This window comes from Anoplophora glabripennis, unplaced genomic scaffold, assembly GCF_000390285.2.
Source record: "Anoplophora glabripennis isolate ALB-LARVAE unplaced genomic scaffold, Agla_2.0 scaffold183, whole genome shotgun sequence".
In the NCBI taxonomy this organism is placed as follows: Eukaryota; Metazoa; Arthropoda; class Insecta; order Coleoptera; family Cerambycidae; genus Anoplophora; species Anoplophora glabripennis.
Genome location: NW_019416293.1, coordinates 287,059 through 303,970, shown reverse-complemented (window position 1 = coordinate 303,970; position 16,912 = coordinate 287,059). Strand labels below are relative to the sequence as shown.

General features: G+C 36.4%; 1 protein-coding gene across 1 annotated transcript in view; it reads right to left on the bottom strand.

Annotated features, from left to right (window-relative positions):
• Nucleotides 1-15,394, bottom strand: part of LOC108912305 (kinesin-like protein CG14535) — a 134,808-nt gene extending 119,414 nt beyond the window's left edge. The window contains exons 1-2 of the mRNA XM_023453941.1: nt 15,290-15,394; nt 3,348-3,889 (exon numbers count right to left, since the gene is read on the bottom strand). Coding sequence (XP_023309709.1) covers nt 3,348-3,883 — 536 coding nt within the window. The 5' untranslated portion in view covers nt 3,884-3,889; nt 15,290-15,394. The remainder of the gene's footprint in view (nt 1-3,347; nt 3,890-15,289) is intronic.
• Between the last annotated feature and the right edge of the window lie 1,518 nt (nt 15,395-16,912).

The following is a 16,912-nucleotide window of genomic DNA, read 5'->3' as shown; positions in this document are numbered from 1 at the left end:
TATTGTGCTATGAATTCTCTTTCTTCCAAATCTAAAAACTCACTCCCTGAGATTTTAATATTAATTAGTTCCATATTTATTTATGCACCCCTTACCCTGAGAGAATAATAGAATATTTATAGAGAACACGCTCGAGAAAAGCTTTTAATAGTTTCAAATTCACACCAAGGTGAAATTTTTGAGCCCCCCTTTGATCAACCGGCGCAATAGGATTTTTTCCAAGTTTTAATGAGAATAAAATTAATGTTCTTTTGAAAGATAACAAGATAAAAGCAGTAAAAACTGTTCCCCTTTTCGATTGTACTAAATAAGTCGTTGTGTGCACTACTAGTACTTAAACTGCTAGACATGATATCACTTTTGAATTATGTATGACAATAACGTCCAGCTATAGCAGCCGCAATGCCGCAGTTCCACAAGGAAATATACACATAAAACAAATAAATGTACCTATTGCGGTTGGTGTATCCCACTAGTTGAATTTCTTTTATAGAATAGTTTGTTCTGAACGTCGGCAGTAATGAAGCTGAGGAATATATTTCGCATAAATGGGCTAAATGATACCGCAAGAAACATTTGCAAGAAAGATATTGTAGAAAAGTTTATAGTTGCCATTAAAGTTTCGTTTTGATTATAATCAGTATCAGCGCTTTCTTTTGTTGTTTCTTTACTTGCTTTTTTCGGCGTGAGATTTTTGATTGGGCAAAACTATTTTCACAAAAATAACCCTCAAGTGGCGAAATATCCAAATAAATAAATAAAAAGTATTTATCATACTCTAATAGCGCTAATCGACTTGAATACGAATCATGTAATTTAGGAGCTTTTAATCGACGATAAAAATCCTGGATATTTACGCGCGGTCCATTTTAATACGGTGCTTAGTCGTTTGGCGGGTTCCTAACAGTATTTCACGAAATTTTACTGCCAAAATTTCCATTCCCATGCAAATAACCCGAGAAAATTCATTAGGTTTTATGTGGCAGGGTGTTAATTAAATATTGCGTGGCCGTACGGAAAAATGCCATTCGGGCCGGGTTGAAGGTTATTATTTCGTGAAACGGATGTCACCGGAATAAGAACGTCACGAACAGATAATACAAATGGAATAAGACAATTACAAACATTTCAAATTATGTACATTCAGCTTCCACGTCAGGTTTGTAATTTATGTTTAACTAGAAGCCGTGTCGAACTTTGGCGGGTTCGAAAACTCTAATGGAAAAATCTAAATTTAAGGTACGGTTAAGATTCGTACAATTTAATGACATTTTCAAGAGTAGCAATAGCTACAAAATTAAATAAAAATTAAAATTAGTCATATTTTTTATATGTCAACAATATAAATTTTTAATATGATTTTTTCCGTTGGTAATAAAAAAGAAACAGACAATGTCCTGCATATATTTTTGATAGTGTTATCTCAAAAGGTACAAAACAACAAATCTAAGCAGTTTGAAAGCAATAACTGGAAAAAACCCATGAGGACAAGGTTGTAAGAAAACCAAAGAAAGCAGAGAGAAACTGATACCATCAAATCAACGAACGCATCACCCAATTTTACGTTTTAGACTCTGATTTTACCAAGCCAAAACCACTGTTAAGGCAACAATAACAGCATCCGATGCAGAGATCTGAATTTCAAATGGCCGGATCAAACGGTCGATGTAACTACCAGCACGAAGTAATCAGATGCCGTAGTGCATCTGGATTTTTATGTACTTCGTCTGGATCGTGAAATTCAATTATGAGAGAACTAGTTTGCAATAAATTTCGACTGGTCCATTGAGCACGGAGCCCTGGAAGCATCGACATATTTTATTGCGGCGTAAAGAAAATGCATTATTGTTTATAGCAGGTGTAGGAAGGTTAAGGTCTCTTGACACCGTAAAGTATTCAGTGCCGTTCTGAAGAACAGTACAGCGGCTGTAAAGAGTGGATATTAAAGTGCCATGGTGGTTTGATATACGGTGACAGCCATTTTGGAATAAGTTTTATATATGTAGTTACTCTAATAATAATTTAGTACTTTGCTCATTTTAAGACGAAAGTGTACACTGTAAAGTTCAATCGTTAGCTTAAAACTCATGACTGTTCACCATAAGCGCATCAAAAATAGTTCTTTTTTTGTTTTGTGTACACGCCTGAAAACAAAGCATGTTCTTTTCCTTGTTAGGGTCTCCATTTATACTTAAAATGTGTTTTAAGAAAAAAAAATTTAGTTGATATTTTTTATTCGTATTCAAATGGTGACATATTCATACTGACATACTGAAAGATAGTTGGAAAAGTAATGAGAAAAATGATATGAACTATCCCCAGTTTTTTTTAATGGGACACTGTACATGTGGTCAATAATATGGCAAATACTATTTTTTAACATTCAAGTAGAGAGAGAAATATGGAAAAGCGACTGCCGAGCAAGTTCAGGGTTAATATTTCTCTTAAATCGAACAGTGCAGTTACAAATGGCTTCTTTAAATTGTATGGCGTTTAATAATTTCTGGAAGAGAGGCGCATCAATCATTAAATCGAAAGTTGGCAGCTGAATAGCACTGTAATCTTTAATAAGTCGATAAAATATATTGTGCTGGCGAGCTCCATATTCTCTGGCATCATAAAACTTGGAAATAAATTCTCCCATCGCTAAATGAGATAAATATATAGCCCAAAAGGATATTTTATTACCAATATAGATAACTCGGTTATTTTTTTTTCTAAGCAGTTTTCGAGGATTCGCTTGAGGCTGTTCTGCCTCTTCACTTTCTTTTTGCCAGATTTTTTCTTTTGTTGATACAAAAAATGATCCCCTACCCTATTCTATGATTTAGACACATAATTTATTTGTAAAGTTGGTGAATGATACAATACAATGCTATATGGATTAGATACATGTAATATCACTAGTTAAAAATTCTTTTGTACGTAATTGCAGTTTATTATTAACAGACAGATCTTTTTAGAGAACAATAGAGTCTTCAATGGGTGTAACAGTCTGAAGTCATGTGCATATAAAAGAACTTTAGTTAGATTATCGCTAATATCATTAACGAACATACTGAACAATAGCGGGCCAAGAACTGAACCTTGAGGTACACCAGAAGTAGCAACAATTTCAGTCGATGTAAAATCAGGATATTAAACTTCCAGTGATCTGTTAGAAAGGTAATATGTATTAAAAAAAATCCTTAAAAAGTAAACAATAAAAAAAATAATATTAACTCTTCAATCTAAAGCTTATTCAAAACTTTGGAAGACTTTTGCGTCCGTTTCTCGACAATTCTCGTGGCTACATAGAAATCGCAAAGTTCCTGCGGTCGAGAAAATCGTACAAATTGAAACCCTACCTTGCAAAGAAAGCCGCTGCGGCCGAAGCCTGGGCAGGATTTCCCGGCAATCCATTCACAGCGTAAATGTACTTAGTTTCCGCGTAAACACCGTACACACCGCCACTATCGTGCACCGTCCCCGGCATGCCCCCCACGTAACACGCGGTCGCACTCTGGTGATAACCCACGACCCCCTTGACCCTCTCGGCGGCCTGGGGGGCCGCGGCGGACGGGCCGTTCCTCTGTGGCGCCGCTCTCTGGTGGTGCGAGGGGGTCTTACTTTTGATTTTGGCATTGCGGTTGCCCTGATGGGCGTGCGTCTCCATCTGGGCCTTCGGCTTGGGTCTGCGTCTGGCATCCGCTGCCGCCGGTGTTGGGGCAGGCACTGGAACGGCTGATCGCGGCTTCGCGCGACCATTGACTGGAGCCTCCCACTCTCTGTCGTGTACTCTTCCGCAGCCCTGCTGCCTCTGGTAAGAGTGCTGCGAGTGGTGGTGGCCATTCATGTTTCTCTCCGAGGGTGGAACGTAATCCGTCTTTTTTATTATTTCCATATCAATCTGTAACAAATGCGGCACATGAGTATTTGTAAAGGAGCGGCGTCGTGGTGATTTTACGGGGGACTGGGAGGCAAGGGATTCTGTATTTATGGTTTTAATTAAGATTCGGGCGTAGGGGACACGGGAATTTATTTTATTGCTGGGACATCGCGTTACTACATACGAAGGATTACCAGAGGTACTTGCCTTTTACGCTAATAAGGTTTTGCTCGCAAAAAAATATTGTCAACTATTTAAACGTTTTAGAGAGATGAAGAGTAATCTCCAAAATTTAAACAATCACCCTGGAACTTTAGTAAAATAGAGCTTTTTAAAAAAATATGTGTGTGCTCCTATCTTTGTCATTCCTAGTACTGACTCTCTTCTTGACCCGCGCATCTCGAAGACAAGACCAATTTGACTGGCTGACCTAAACTGTCTTATATTATTTACAGAAGACTATCGTAGATCGGTGTCCCAGTCTTTCTAGGAGACCCTGTACACAAAACAGCATTAATTTAATCAAACATTGATGAAAAACAAATGTTTTTCCTTTAAAAAATGCAACGAGAACAAAAACCAAATGATCACAGTGTTACTAATACATTTTAAAGAGTTGACAAAATTATGCGCGTACTCTGTTACAGACACGTAGCTACCGAATTTATTTAGACGTAATCGTTAAATTGACAAAGGAGCCGGCAACGTAACACAAGGAATATTAAATGAAAGCCGATGTGATCGAAATGGCTAATACACAGTAGTATCTATTCTCTATTCAGATTCCACATTATGTAACAGGATATTAGTTCCGCTGAGCTCCAACATTGAAAAATTGGTTTCACCTAAACCAAAATTACATAAAATATCTCTAATATTAAATCTAGGTTCGCAAATATAACAAGGATATATTTAATAAAAAAATGTATTGCTTCAAATGTACAACATTTGATGTTATATAAATTTCTACCCAGAAATATAATTTCTTACTTTAAAAATAGGCAGCATTTAAAATAAATATTTGCTACTTACGATTAAACGAATTCTATTCTTAATTTTATGATCTACATAGATTTTATAGAAACATATTTTACATTGTATGTTGTATCGTTTGTTGAATACAAAATTGAATAGTTTTGGTCAATTGATTGTACATACTTATTTTAAGATTATATTTGGATATAAATATTTCTCAGTAATAAAAAATATTTGTTTCAACCTAGTACAACAGCTAGGATCGTTTGTAAGTTTAACCAACCAGACATAGGCCTGTTTGGGACTTTTTATTGATGATTTAATGATGGTCCTCATCATTATGTCCTTAGAACGATTCAGCTGCTTTCGTGTCGCTACTCACAAGGTTATGTGTATAATAGAGCGAAAGTGGCTCCATCTATCGTGCTACTTTCCACCTACGCCATTCTGTGATCTGCTACAATTTTCTTTCAAGAAAACATAAGTTTGATTAGGTATAATATGCTACATTTGTCTTGAATAATTCCTACATTAACACTAAATTTTAAATATACATATAGGTATATTTTAAGAAACTGGTAGTTTTGAAACACTGTAAGAGATATTGTAGCTAAAGTCCGAGATAATAAATTTCAAAACTATAAAATATTTGAATTAAATTATATATATTATTTACAAATAATATAAATTTTAAGAAAAATTATAGATTACAGCAAATATTTCACATAGTTTGACGAAAGTGTATACATTTGAATAGAATAAAATAACGTTTACGGCAAATAATTCCATTTAAAACTATCTACTCATTTGATCCAAATACTTTTTTTTCAGTGTAGGTTCGTAAATATAACAAGGCTATATTGAACAACAAAAGTTTTGCGGTCAATACACAGTTTGAATAAAATTCAAGTACAATTATATCTTAATCAATCAATATGGTCCATAGAAAAACCTGCGCTGTCACAAATGATCCATTACTTTATGTAAATAGTTTTCATCCATACCAATTTTCCGATTGTTCGTTTAAATTAAATATTTATTAAGGGAATTAATATTATTCAATTTTCCTGGCACAATTGTCATGTTATAATAAATCTGTTTAATTACCACTTATTTTTTAAGTCTCGTCAAATTTCAATAAAACCCAACAGCATACTATTAATAATGTATACGGAAATGTCATGTGTAATATTCATCGCATTCATTGATTTTGGTAATAAAGGGATGGAAAATTTTCATAGTTTTATTGAAAATGGAAAGCGGTAAGAAGAAAAATAATCCTGCAGTTAATTGAGACATATCTTTTACTCTGTTGGGAAAAATGTTTTGGTATCAAGAATAAAGTAAAATCCACAGTTTACGGGGATAGAAATGCAAAAATATCAAAATAAGCAAATTCTTTAAGAATTCTCCAAATTGGGGGGGGTCAAAAATTCAAAACAGAGTTAAAGAAAGCTGTAGCAGATTTTAAAGAAAGAGTTTTCCCTATCAACATTTCCCGCGTAAGAAAAGAAAAAAAAACCACGTCTGACGAAACGCGGAAGACTCGTAGGCGTATTTCAATTTATATATATTTACAGTATCTCATTACACAACGCGAATTGTGCAATCGTGTGGCAGCACTTAGACGTCGAACATTTATTTGTTCAGCGAGCACTCCGAAGACGTATTTATTTTTCCTCTTAAGCCGAAACCGCGACGGGATTGATTCCTGGTAGACCGTTAACACATTTAAAAGTGGACGCCGGGCGGCGCGCACCTGGGCAAACAATCGCCGCAACACAGCATAATGATACGCCGTCCCCGATCCCATTCCGGGGCGTAATGAATCGACTCGGGGCCTGATTGATGGATTTATATTTCAACAGCGCCCGTTAAGTCCGGGTAATCCCCGTAGCCGGCCTGCCGGACTAAAGGAGCGCGGCGCCCCCTTCCCCGGCACTGACGTTAAGAGTGATTGATAGAATTCCTCTGATGGGACACGGTTCGCCTAAGAAAAATTGCAATAATGACGGAATTAAGGAGCTCGGAGTGCGCTCGGCGGGGCGCGATACGTGGAAGTTTGCGATACGCGCGATAATGATGGTGCTAGATGATTTTTTTAGAAAGAGACAGAGCTAAATTTGTATACAGGATGTTCACAAACTGATCCAGCTGATATGAATTAGTCTTCCGTTATCTTTGTTGTCCAGATTTTCATATTAAAACAATAAAATAGCTAATCCGCAAAGAGCAGTCACACCAGAAGCTCGAGTCACGGTAATCGATACCCAATCTAACTCTCGTTTTCAATTATCTATACAATCTCAGACAAAAAGCTCGCCAACAAGAGGCCGCCATCACGCACAGATATGACACTGCAAATTCTCCATAATAGTTTTCCGATGGCGGTTTCTACGAGAACTTTCTCGGCTATTTCCTTTTGTAATGTCGGTGTTTTAGAATCGACGCCGTATAAATGAATAGAAAATAGAAGCGCCTGATTATTCCTTAAAACTTTTATCATCCGCAGATATGTCACTCGCAAGGAATCCACAGGGAAACTCGAATTTCAAAATTTCGTATAAGCCAGAGCATTGTTATCGTTAAAAATGTTTGCCCCAATCTTGATATCCTTTGTCGTTTTTCCATTCGCCAAAACGCTTCAAAGTAATGATATTCCATGAACTCTTCAGCATTTTCCTTTTTTCCATTCTAGGAACTCAGTCGTAAATTTCACTGTCATATCAATTTCAAATCGAAGCAGATGTACAGTATGACAAATTGGGACGAAAACCCGAATTGAAAAAGCATTAATATCGACAACGACAGCTATTTGCGACCACCACAAAAACAAGGATATCATCGTTTTTCCCCCCGATTCACGAAAAGCGACGAGTCGTAGCCGCGCAGCCGACATCAATGAATGAAATGAAAGCGAGCCATTAAACCAGGAGAATAAATCACTGTAACTGAATTACCGCTGAAAATTATAAGAATCCCTAACAAATTGCCGAAACACACAATAAAAACGTGGCGGCGTTTTACCCGCTTTGACATTTTGACAAATTTGTTTTTCTGCTTCCACGTTAACACCGCGGGCAGAGGAAAACATGTTTCAATCTGTTTGTACTCTTTATTTTCAAACAGCCGCTTTCCCTGATTTACAGCCGTCTACATCGAAATAACTTAAAACTGGGCTGTACTTTAATTTGGAATAACGCAGATGTTCGATATTAAGAGTTACAAGCATTTATTAAACGGTGATGTTTAAATTAGACGTATTGCCGTATTCTATCTTCCCTTCCATCCGTTCAGCTATTGGGACAATATTAAAAAAATCTTTTGTGACCGCCAGTGGGTACAAAAACTATTCGAGAATGCAAAAAAGCTATTTTGCAATGGTGTAACATGTAATATTTATCGTTGCAAATGGTACATTTCTTTACATTAGTTCAGTTGTCCTCCAGAAGAAGAATATATCTTAACCATGTTTTAGAATGACTGCAATTGTTGTTACAAACCGTCACGTATACATTTTGTATTCAATATTTTAATCAAAGGCAGTTGTTAACAACTTACTAATCTTACTATGACCATGGTTCAATTCTATAAGTCATTTTTATGTTAGCCCTTACTTTCCGCGAAAAACTGCCACATTTTGCCTCAAGTATTCATTACTTACTGGACTCGATAGATTCAATCACTTAAACATGTACGTACAACATTGGATTTGTCGCATAATTCACGGACCTAGCCCAATTCCACTAATGAATTTCATTGCCGACCAGATGCTTTTATTTGACTTCTGTCCATATATCTTCCAAACTGCATTGATATGCAATCAATTTGTGCATGGCAAGCTTTTCACACCACCGCGGTGGGGGTGTGCGAAATGTATCAATCAGCATGACCACTTGCTCGGGGGTGGATGTGCGGTCCTGCAGGGGTGGGTATGTAACACCTTATTTGATTACCGTCCCCTACGTCGAATCATTTGAATATTTATTCAATTATTCTGCGCCATATGCTCCCCGTTTAAGGTATTTACCTTCAGTTAACGAGGTTCGCCCCCGAGCGCGATTCTTTGGGATATCACATGGTAGTCTCATTGATATCGGGATTGTAAATGAACGACAGAATTATTTTATATTTGTAGCAGCGACTAAAATGGAGACAGATCAATTTCCTATACTTCTTTCCACTATAAATGTCAAAAATTTATCTTAAGTGTCAAAACTTTCCCCACTTTTTCACTACTTTTCCTTTAATTCTTGGATAAAACATTGAATGTTTTTTTTACTCCTTTCTGTGCAACCTAGAAAGAAATATGATCATCTGAATAAATTTATGACGTGAAGACAATGAGTTTTGTTTTTCTTTGCCAATTTTACACTCCAGATGGTGTTTATTTCGATTACGACTGAGATTTTAAAAGGGGCGGTCGCAGCTGTAATTGAAAGTATTTACCGACGTTTCGAATGTTACGCAGCGACGCGGACGCATCTGCAATGTTGGTTTTCCGTGTGCGACGATTCCCTTTAACGTTATTAAAGGATTTGTGAGCAGACCATAAGAACCGGAGGGTGCAGCCCTCATTCACCGGATGTGCGTTAACTGAGTCAAGTACCACCCCCGCCCACCCCTTTGGCGTATCTCCCGCAATCTACGGATTCGCCCCGTCGGCGCGTCGAACGCAAATTATTGCACTTCCCGTCTCCCCCCGCCGGCCCCGTCTTAGATAAGTAATATTAAAAATAGTGTAAAGCCCGGAATGCGAAGCGAGTAATGAAAACATCAAAGGGACTGTCTGTTTCGCAAAAATTAATTTCTATCGGTGCCGCTGCCGTTTCCGCGAGGGATAATCGGGGGGGATGCAAACGTAGATACAAACGTATAATGGACAGCAGTAATATACGTGTTTGGCGAGACAGAGGGAAAAATACGGTACCGATAAAAAACTAGTCGCAAAAATTAAAGGATAAAAAAATCTTAAAGTTTTACGTGATTTTCAAAAGGCTGTCCTTGGCGAAAAGTGGTAGTAGAGCAATAATCATAAAAGCAAATTGAAGCTTCAAGTTTCTAGTTTCAGGAGTTGAAAGTCAAACATTTTTATCGCTGACCACCTTCAAATCAAAGAAATCCAGCTTATTTTTGGCAAAATAATTAAGTGGTAAATTATTGGACACATTATGAGACACTCTGTATAAACTCCAAATAGATTTTTTTCCAAGACGTCTCACCCTATAAATATAAGCTTTATTATAAAAGTTACTGATGGATTTATGGCAATTTTTCGGACTACGACATAAAATATTCATACGGCATTTTATTCCGCTCCCCCTAATGGTGCGGCGTTGTACTTTCTGGCTTCGGCAGAAAAGTCAATGCGTCGTAATCCGTTTTGGCGGGGTGTATATAAAATCGTATTTTACACCGAACAGTGAAGAAATTGATGTTTCGGAATGAAAATAATATTAGGGGAGAGTTATTGAGGAAGTAGGCGGGGGCTGTGTGATTACTGTTGTTGGATAGATTGGAAATCACGCGTTAGGCCATGGGTTTGGGAAGTTTCAAGAGGGAATTGGCGAAATGCATCTCTAGCAAATGCAAGAGAAAGCCAGTGTCAAAAATATATCACTGCAATTACGCTTATTCCAATATACAGTTTTAGTATTCTGGTTATGTTATTTTTCCTTTCTTTCATTTTATTTATTATCACAGAATTTTGTCTTTTAAATGTATTCTTTCTATGGGGGAAATAAACTGGACTGGAATTTGATTGTAAATAAATAAAACTAGCACCCGGTTTACCAACATTGATGTCGCTAAAATCAATTGTAGTTCATTGTAAATCTTTTTATAACCACGGAGCACATTATGCTTGTGTGTTTGGTAACCCCTCGATCGAACCACTCTCCCCCATCAGCTTAAAATTAACACTAGAGGAACACGCCGTAATGATCTTTCTTTTCAAAGTTTTTTCAAGGTCCCTTAATCTAATATTCATGTACGACTTTATGGCATTTTTTCTGACCCTCCTTCTGGGGTGACGTGTTTTTTATACCGTTACCACATCTGATGGCTTTGGTACTTAACATTACCCCAGCCTAGATCGCTCCGGGCGACACTTGAATGAGCTCGCGAGGCGGCGGCGGTTAAACTTCAATAAAAATTAACTTTGACGACGGAAATTGATTGTGGGGAATGCTGTTAAACCGAATTAGCCGCGGTTCCATCAGCGAGGATAATAAAGATAAAAATTGTGCACCATTTTGAATTAGCAATTTAATTTTACGGATAAGTCAATTGCGGTCTGTTGAATAATAATATGCTGCCCCCTCTCTCGCACAACTGTCTGACTTCTGGGCTACTAGTGGCTACTTCTTTCAGGTTAAATCTCACAATAGGTTTTCTTACAATTAACAGAAACATTCAAGGTATATCAAAATGTAGATCTAGTTTTTAAGAATATTTTCCTCGCCATTCTAACTTTTTGGACAACAAAAGAAAATAAAATGTAAGTATTTATGTCCGGAAACATTGTCAAATATGTTGTCGAATATCGCAACGAAAAGGTGTCAGATAAACAAAGACACCGTGGCACTTCTCGTAGATACGTATGAAAAAATATACGTACTTATAGAACTGGAGAGTAGTTATGCCATTGCGGCGCCTCTAAAAGGGAGATAATTCCATTTTCGTCCTAAATCCAGTCGCTGAGGCTACTAGTTAGTCGGGGCCACTTTATAAATCACCCAAAGGCGCAAAAACTGCCCACGCTTCCGGAGTCGGGACAGAAATATTGAATTAGCCGTTAGAGGCAACAAAAGCCGAGGAAGCAAAGAAAACAACAAGGGAAACCAAAACCACTAAAGAACAAATAGCCAGCGAAACTTTTATAGCCACGTCTAAATGGCGAGCACCGTTTCACGGTGTTTTCTTGGGACGACAAATGTGTCTGCGTACCGATTTCTAGTAAAAAGTCAGCGGTTAATGAAGCTGAGTAAATAACAGGTTTATGTTTACGTAGAGCCGCGTTGGATGTTTCACTGAAATATATTTTTTTTGAGTACCGACGAAAATTTATTTTATACCTAAGGATCCGTGTCGCTTTATCGGTTTCTTATCTAGATAGTACAACTCAACAAGACAAATTTTAGCTCCAACGGACACGTAGTAATTTATTCTTCCCAAAGTTATCGAATTCCTCATCAGTTCCAAGTGTTTTACATGATGCGTTTCCTTTATTTTTGTTTTGAGAAGGGTAGGTGTAAACTGATGGAACATCGACAGTCGGTCGGATCTGCGTTATACTGATAAAAACACAAATAACATATTCAACAGAAACTAAATGTATTCTGCATACTTTCCTTAAGATACTGAAAGAAGTACATTTTCTTCCAGTTAAATACAGGGTTAAATAAGAACAAGTTCTATGAACTTTATTATTAGTTTAAATCATTCTTATTTGATGATTTTAGCAATCTTTTTAAAAAAAGTGACAAAAAGTGTTCTAAGTGATCTTACTGGCCCTGTAGCTTGTTACAGCAACAAAAAAATTATTTTCTCTATCACATTTGGGCTTGGAGGACAAAACGGGGGGAAAACGCGTTGGTAGCTAAAGAAACGGCCTTCCCCCCATTATGATATGTGGCCGGAACGGTCGAGACATTGAGACATTTTAAAGTAATTGCCGAAACTATCACTCTATCCTTAGACATTTAGCGAAGCGAAAGAAATGGCCCATTGAGCACTTACCAGAGGAAGGCAGGCGATGGAAATATATCATGCTCCCGAGGAGAAAATCAGGGTGGTCGCCCCTCACGGTCACCTAATGACGCTTATAGTCGCCGTTAAGATGGGCTATTCTTATTATTGCTCTGACTCAGAGCGATACAGCGATGAGCTTTTAGCGTCTGCGGTCCTAAAATTGACCTGGAGCTCTCCAGACACGTAGATAAGTAGTTATTTAGGCGATAAAAGTGGAAAAAAACGGATATTAGGTGTATCCGTGCTGTATAGGCATCCTTTTTTATCTTCAAATTTGATAATGGGTTCGAAAATTATAGCTATAATACCTGTAATTAATTTTTATCATAATATTATTTATTTATTAAATTAATTTAGTTCGTACAACGGGAAGAAAACCGAATTATATGATAGGGATCCCAGAATGAATAAATATTTAACAATACAAAAATATATGTACATAACAATAAAATTACAATAAAAAAGAACAAAATTACAAACAAATCTCTGATTTATATTGAAAGAAATACAGTTTTCATTAATGAAACAGTAAAAAGGACAAATTGTGTTGTTGTAGCAGGAGTTGGAGGGCACCAAAACCGGCCTAAATCTATCTTTCATTCAAAATCCAAGTAACTCTTTGGAAAATCCACATCGCGAAATTGATATAGACGACAGACCAGACCGTGTCTCGTTTACTTTTCAGGATACAACTTTTAAATGATAAATTCAATTCCAAACATAATTTTGATACAGAACGAACTGTTCGAATCTAAAATTTTATATGCACTGATCTCAGTCCCCGAAACATCATATTTCATGATACGGTAAACCTAATAGTAAATCTCTTTTATATATCTTCCAGTTAGTCACCGACATCCAAGAAAAATTACTTATTATACAAAGTTTAGTCCAGCCATAAAAATGACGCAACTCTATCTTAAATCACGTTGTACAGTAAGGTTTTTAACGTGCAACATAAGAACCAACAGCTCAATTCGGAATAGATTAACAATAAATTGCTTAAATATAGTGTTTAATCAGAAGCCAGGGGAGTTAAATTCTGTTTTATGTGAATTGATTACTATATTACGCTATTAAACTGACCATAAATTTTATAAAATAGAATTTATGGATTGTAACCGTAAATAAGAAAAATCTTTTAGACACTACTGTGATCGTTAATTATAATTAAAATCCCATTCATGACCTTCACTTTCTAACTGATATTTTCACTGCCATCGACAGATAATTATTTTGTATCCAAAGTCAATTCTAACGAATTTTCTTTCACTTGAGCAGAAACAGAACCATTCCATCAATCATTTCAATTTGCCGTCTCCCATAATTGCGGGTAATGAATAATTTATCAGTAATATTTTCACCAGCGCACAGCTAACAATAACCGGAGGTGCAGCTCACATCCACGTCCATCATCCATGCCCATAAAATCGAATGATTTCCGTCTCTTCTTAGATGTAGGTACATTTACTAGAAGCATAAAGTCAATACGAAGATTCTTCATATCCTTTTATATTTCCTGCGGCAAGGTTTGTAAATCTTAATCTGTTTTATGTATGCCAGGGCAATAATCATTACTAAAGGTACATATATACTCGGTAATCTATCAATTATTATTGTACAGACGTGGACTATAAAATATTTCCGACCCAAACTAACTCCTTTATAAGTTTTAGATCGCAAACGCTTTTATAACTTTATAATCGATGAGGAAACTGAAAGAATTGGAGCAGTAGGTGACAGTCCCTACTCGGATACATGAATACGAGAAAAAATCTCCCGAAAAAGCGTCACATAACTACAAGTTTATTTACGTTCGGGTTTTACGTTTTATGAGTTACGATGCTTTCCGATGTTGAGGCTTTTATTGTCAGCAGCGCTGTTCACATATTTTTTCTACCTCACATGCCAACTAACTCATCCACTAAGTAATCCCACATGTTCGAACAAAAACAAATAGATACGTTAGGCACCGAGATCCTCTATTTAATTTAACGGAGCAGTATTTTTTCCGCGACGGACGAAAAATAATTTTAAATTGCGTACGCCGCCGGCCTCAGAAGTCGCGTTTTAATACGGCTTTTAATTTTCTCCGTGCGATCAAGTTACCGCCGGAATGCGCCGGAGCTGTTAGGTGATGATTTATATCTTAATCAAGGCGGCCCCGATAATGGATTCCCCCCCTCAATACAAATAATCAAGTAATGAGGCCCGAATCGCAATTATCGTAAAAGTGCGTATGGAGTTATTGGCGACAGTGACAGTGCAACCAGACTTCGGGTGTTACGCCTTAATTGAAATGGTTATTTCCTTACTATTACGCGGGCTTTATTGATGATTAAATTTTAGTGTCGGCTCTACCGCGACATATTGCACCGCATTGCCAAGACAGAAGGTCCTCCCGTTATTTGAAAATAAAAAATGTTTGGTTAAAACCACGATGTTAAACTCAAAGCAACTAAGGATAGAGATAAGTTTAGTTAAATTTTCTTATTTAAGTTGCAAAAAACTGTGGTAGTTCCGTGTACACGGAATATTGGGACACCCCGTATATACGTATAACTTTTAAGTGAAATATCAGTACTACAGTTAAAATATACTTTAAACAGGCGTAGCAAGCTCAAAAGTGAATGAACGAATTGAATAACCTCTATCTAATTTTGCTTAGGGCACATCTAAAAGCCAATTATTTACCTTAGAGAGCAGCCTCGGATTTATCCATGCCGTTTTGACGTCGTTATCCAGCACCTTGTAGGAGGCTTTTGTGATAAGCTTCGGTATGTCGGACCCAACTGACGAGGGATGATTTTTCGTCGACTCCGTATCTTTCGAAGTAGATCTGCAAAATGATAAGACTCAGTGTGATTGCGGTACGTGCTTTTCATCTTATTTAAATAGCAATTACGCCAGTCGACAGGGGAAATTACTAAATATCCACAAAAAACTCAATACCTCACTTAAAAATGCATCAGATAGTGATAGACGTAAAGTTGTGTGTGAAAAATAATTTATAAATAGTAAAATACTAAGAAATTGTTAATTATTAATAAAGTTAATTATAATTAATTCCAATTAATTATAATTAAGTCCGTAATATTAATTGTAAGTACTATTTGTTTTAGTTTATTGAGAATACGATTAATTTTGGACCCTTAACAATGTAACTATTAAAAATTCTATAAACAAGGAAAGGTTGCTCATTACTACCGATCGTCGCACAAATTAATTCCAAATGCGTCTTTTTTCGGGCATGCCGAATAATGAGGACACTTTTACTCGACTAGAATGGCAAATTAGTAGGTACGGACCTTACAGCGGCATCCAGTTAGTAGCGAGAAGTTTCATCAATGTATAAATTTATCGTCGTTTGTATCGAATAGTGAAATCGGTACATTTTTATTAACTAACCCGTAATTTATGTGTTCTCTGTCTTATACAACTGTCATGCATTTTGCTAAACTCTTTTTGGTAACATTTGCAATCGACATCACATACATTATGGGTACAGTTAGTTTTATTTAAATTTCTAGTTTCTAGCAGCTCATATGCAAGTTGAGTGTGGTGTTATAGCTTCACATAAGAATAAAATATCACTAAAATCAGTATGTAGTTTTATACAGGTATGTAGTTTTATATTTAAATTCCATACGTACTTAAATAAAATATTAAATAGTAGTAAGTAGTTGTTCTTGGCGAAACCTTCATTTTAGTTGTTTAAGAAAAATTAATATTAAATCACTTGAAAATGATTATAATAGTACCTAATAGTAATAGTAATTTAATAATTTTATAAATATATTTGATGAATCTGTATCTTTGGAGAAACATGAAGATATGTCACGTGACTGTTAATTTAGTGGTAAAATAGTGAAATACAATGAAAAAAAACAGGAGATGAGTGTTTTCTTAATCACCCGGTGACTAGTTTTTTTAAATATTTCTGAAACTCGAAAATCAAAATTATTTCAATTTCTGGCCTGAAGTAATCAAGAAAATTTTCGTTTTTTTTTACCTAACCCCAAATACTATTAAATATCTGAAAATTGTCAATATATTTAGATTTTTCAATAATTTAAGGAAGGTTGTCTGATGCCTAGAGAAAAAAATCCCATAAATCAAAGCGTAAAATCGAGTGCCATCAATTAGGCACCCTAATTCCGACTTTTAATTCATCAAAATTCTCAACGGGCGTTATTTTTCCAATTAACCCCTTCGCTTCACGGGTCATTACGTCACGGAGGCGCTGCTCGAGCCTGAGTCACTCCGCGGCCCTATAGATGCCGTTTTCTTATTTACAAGAGACACGCCGAATTCCAT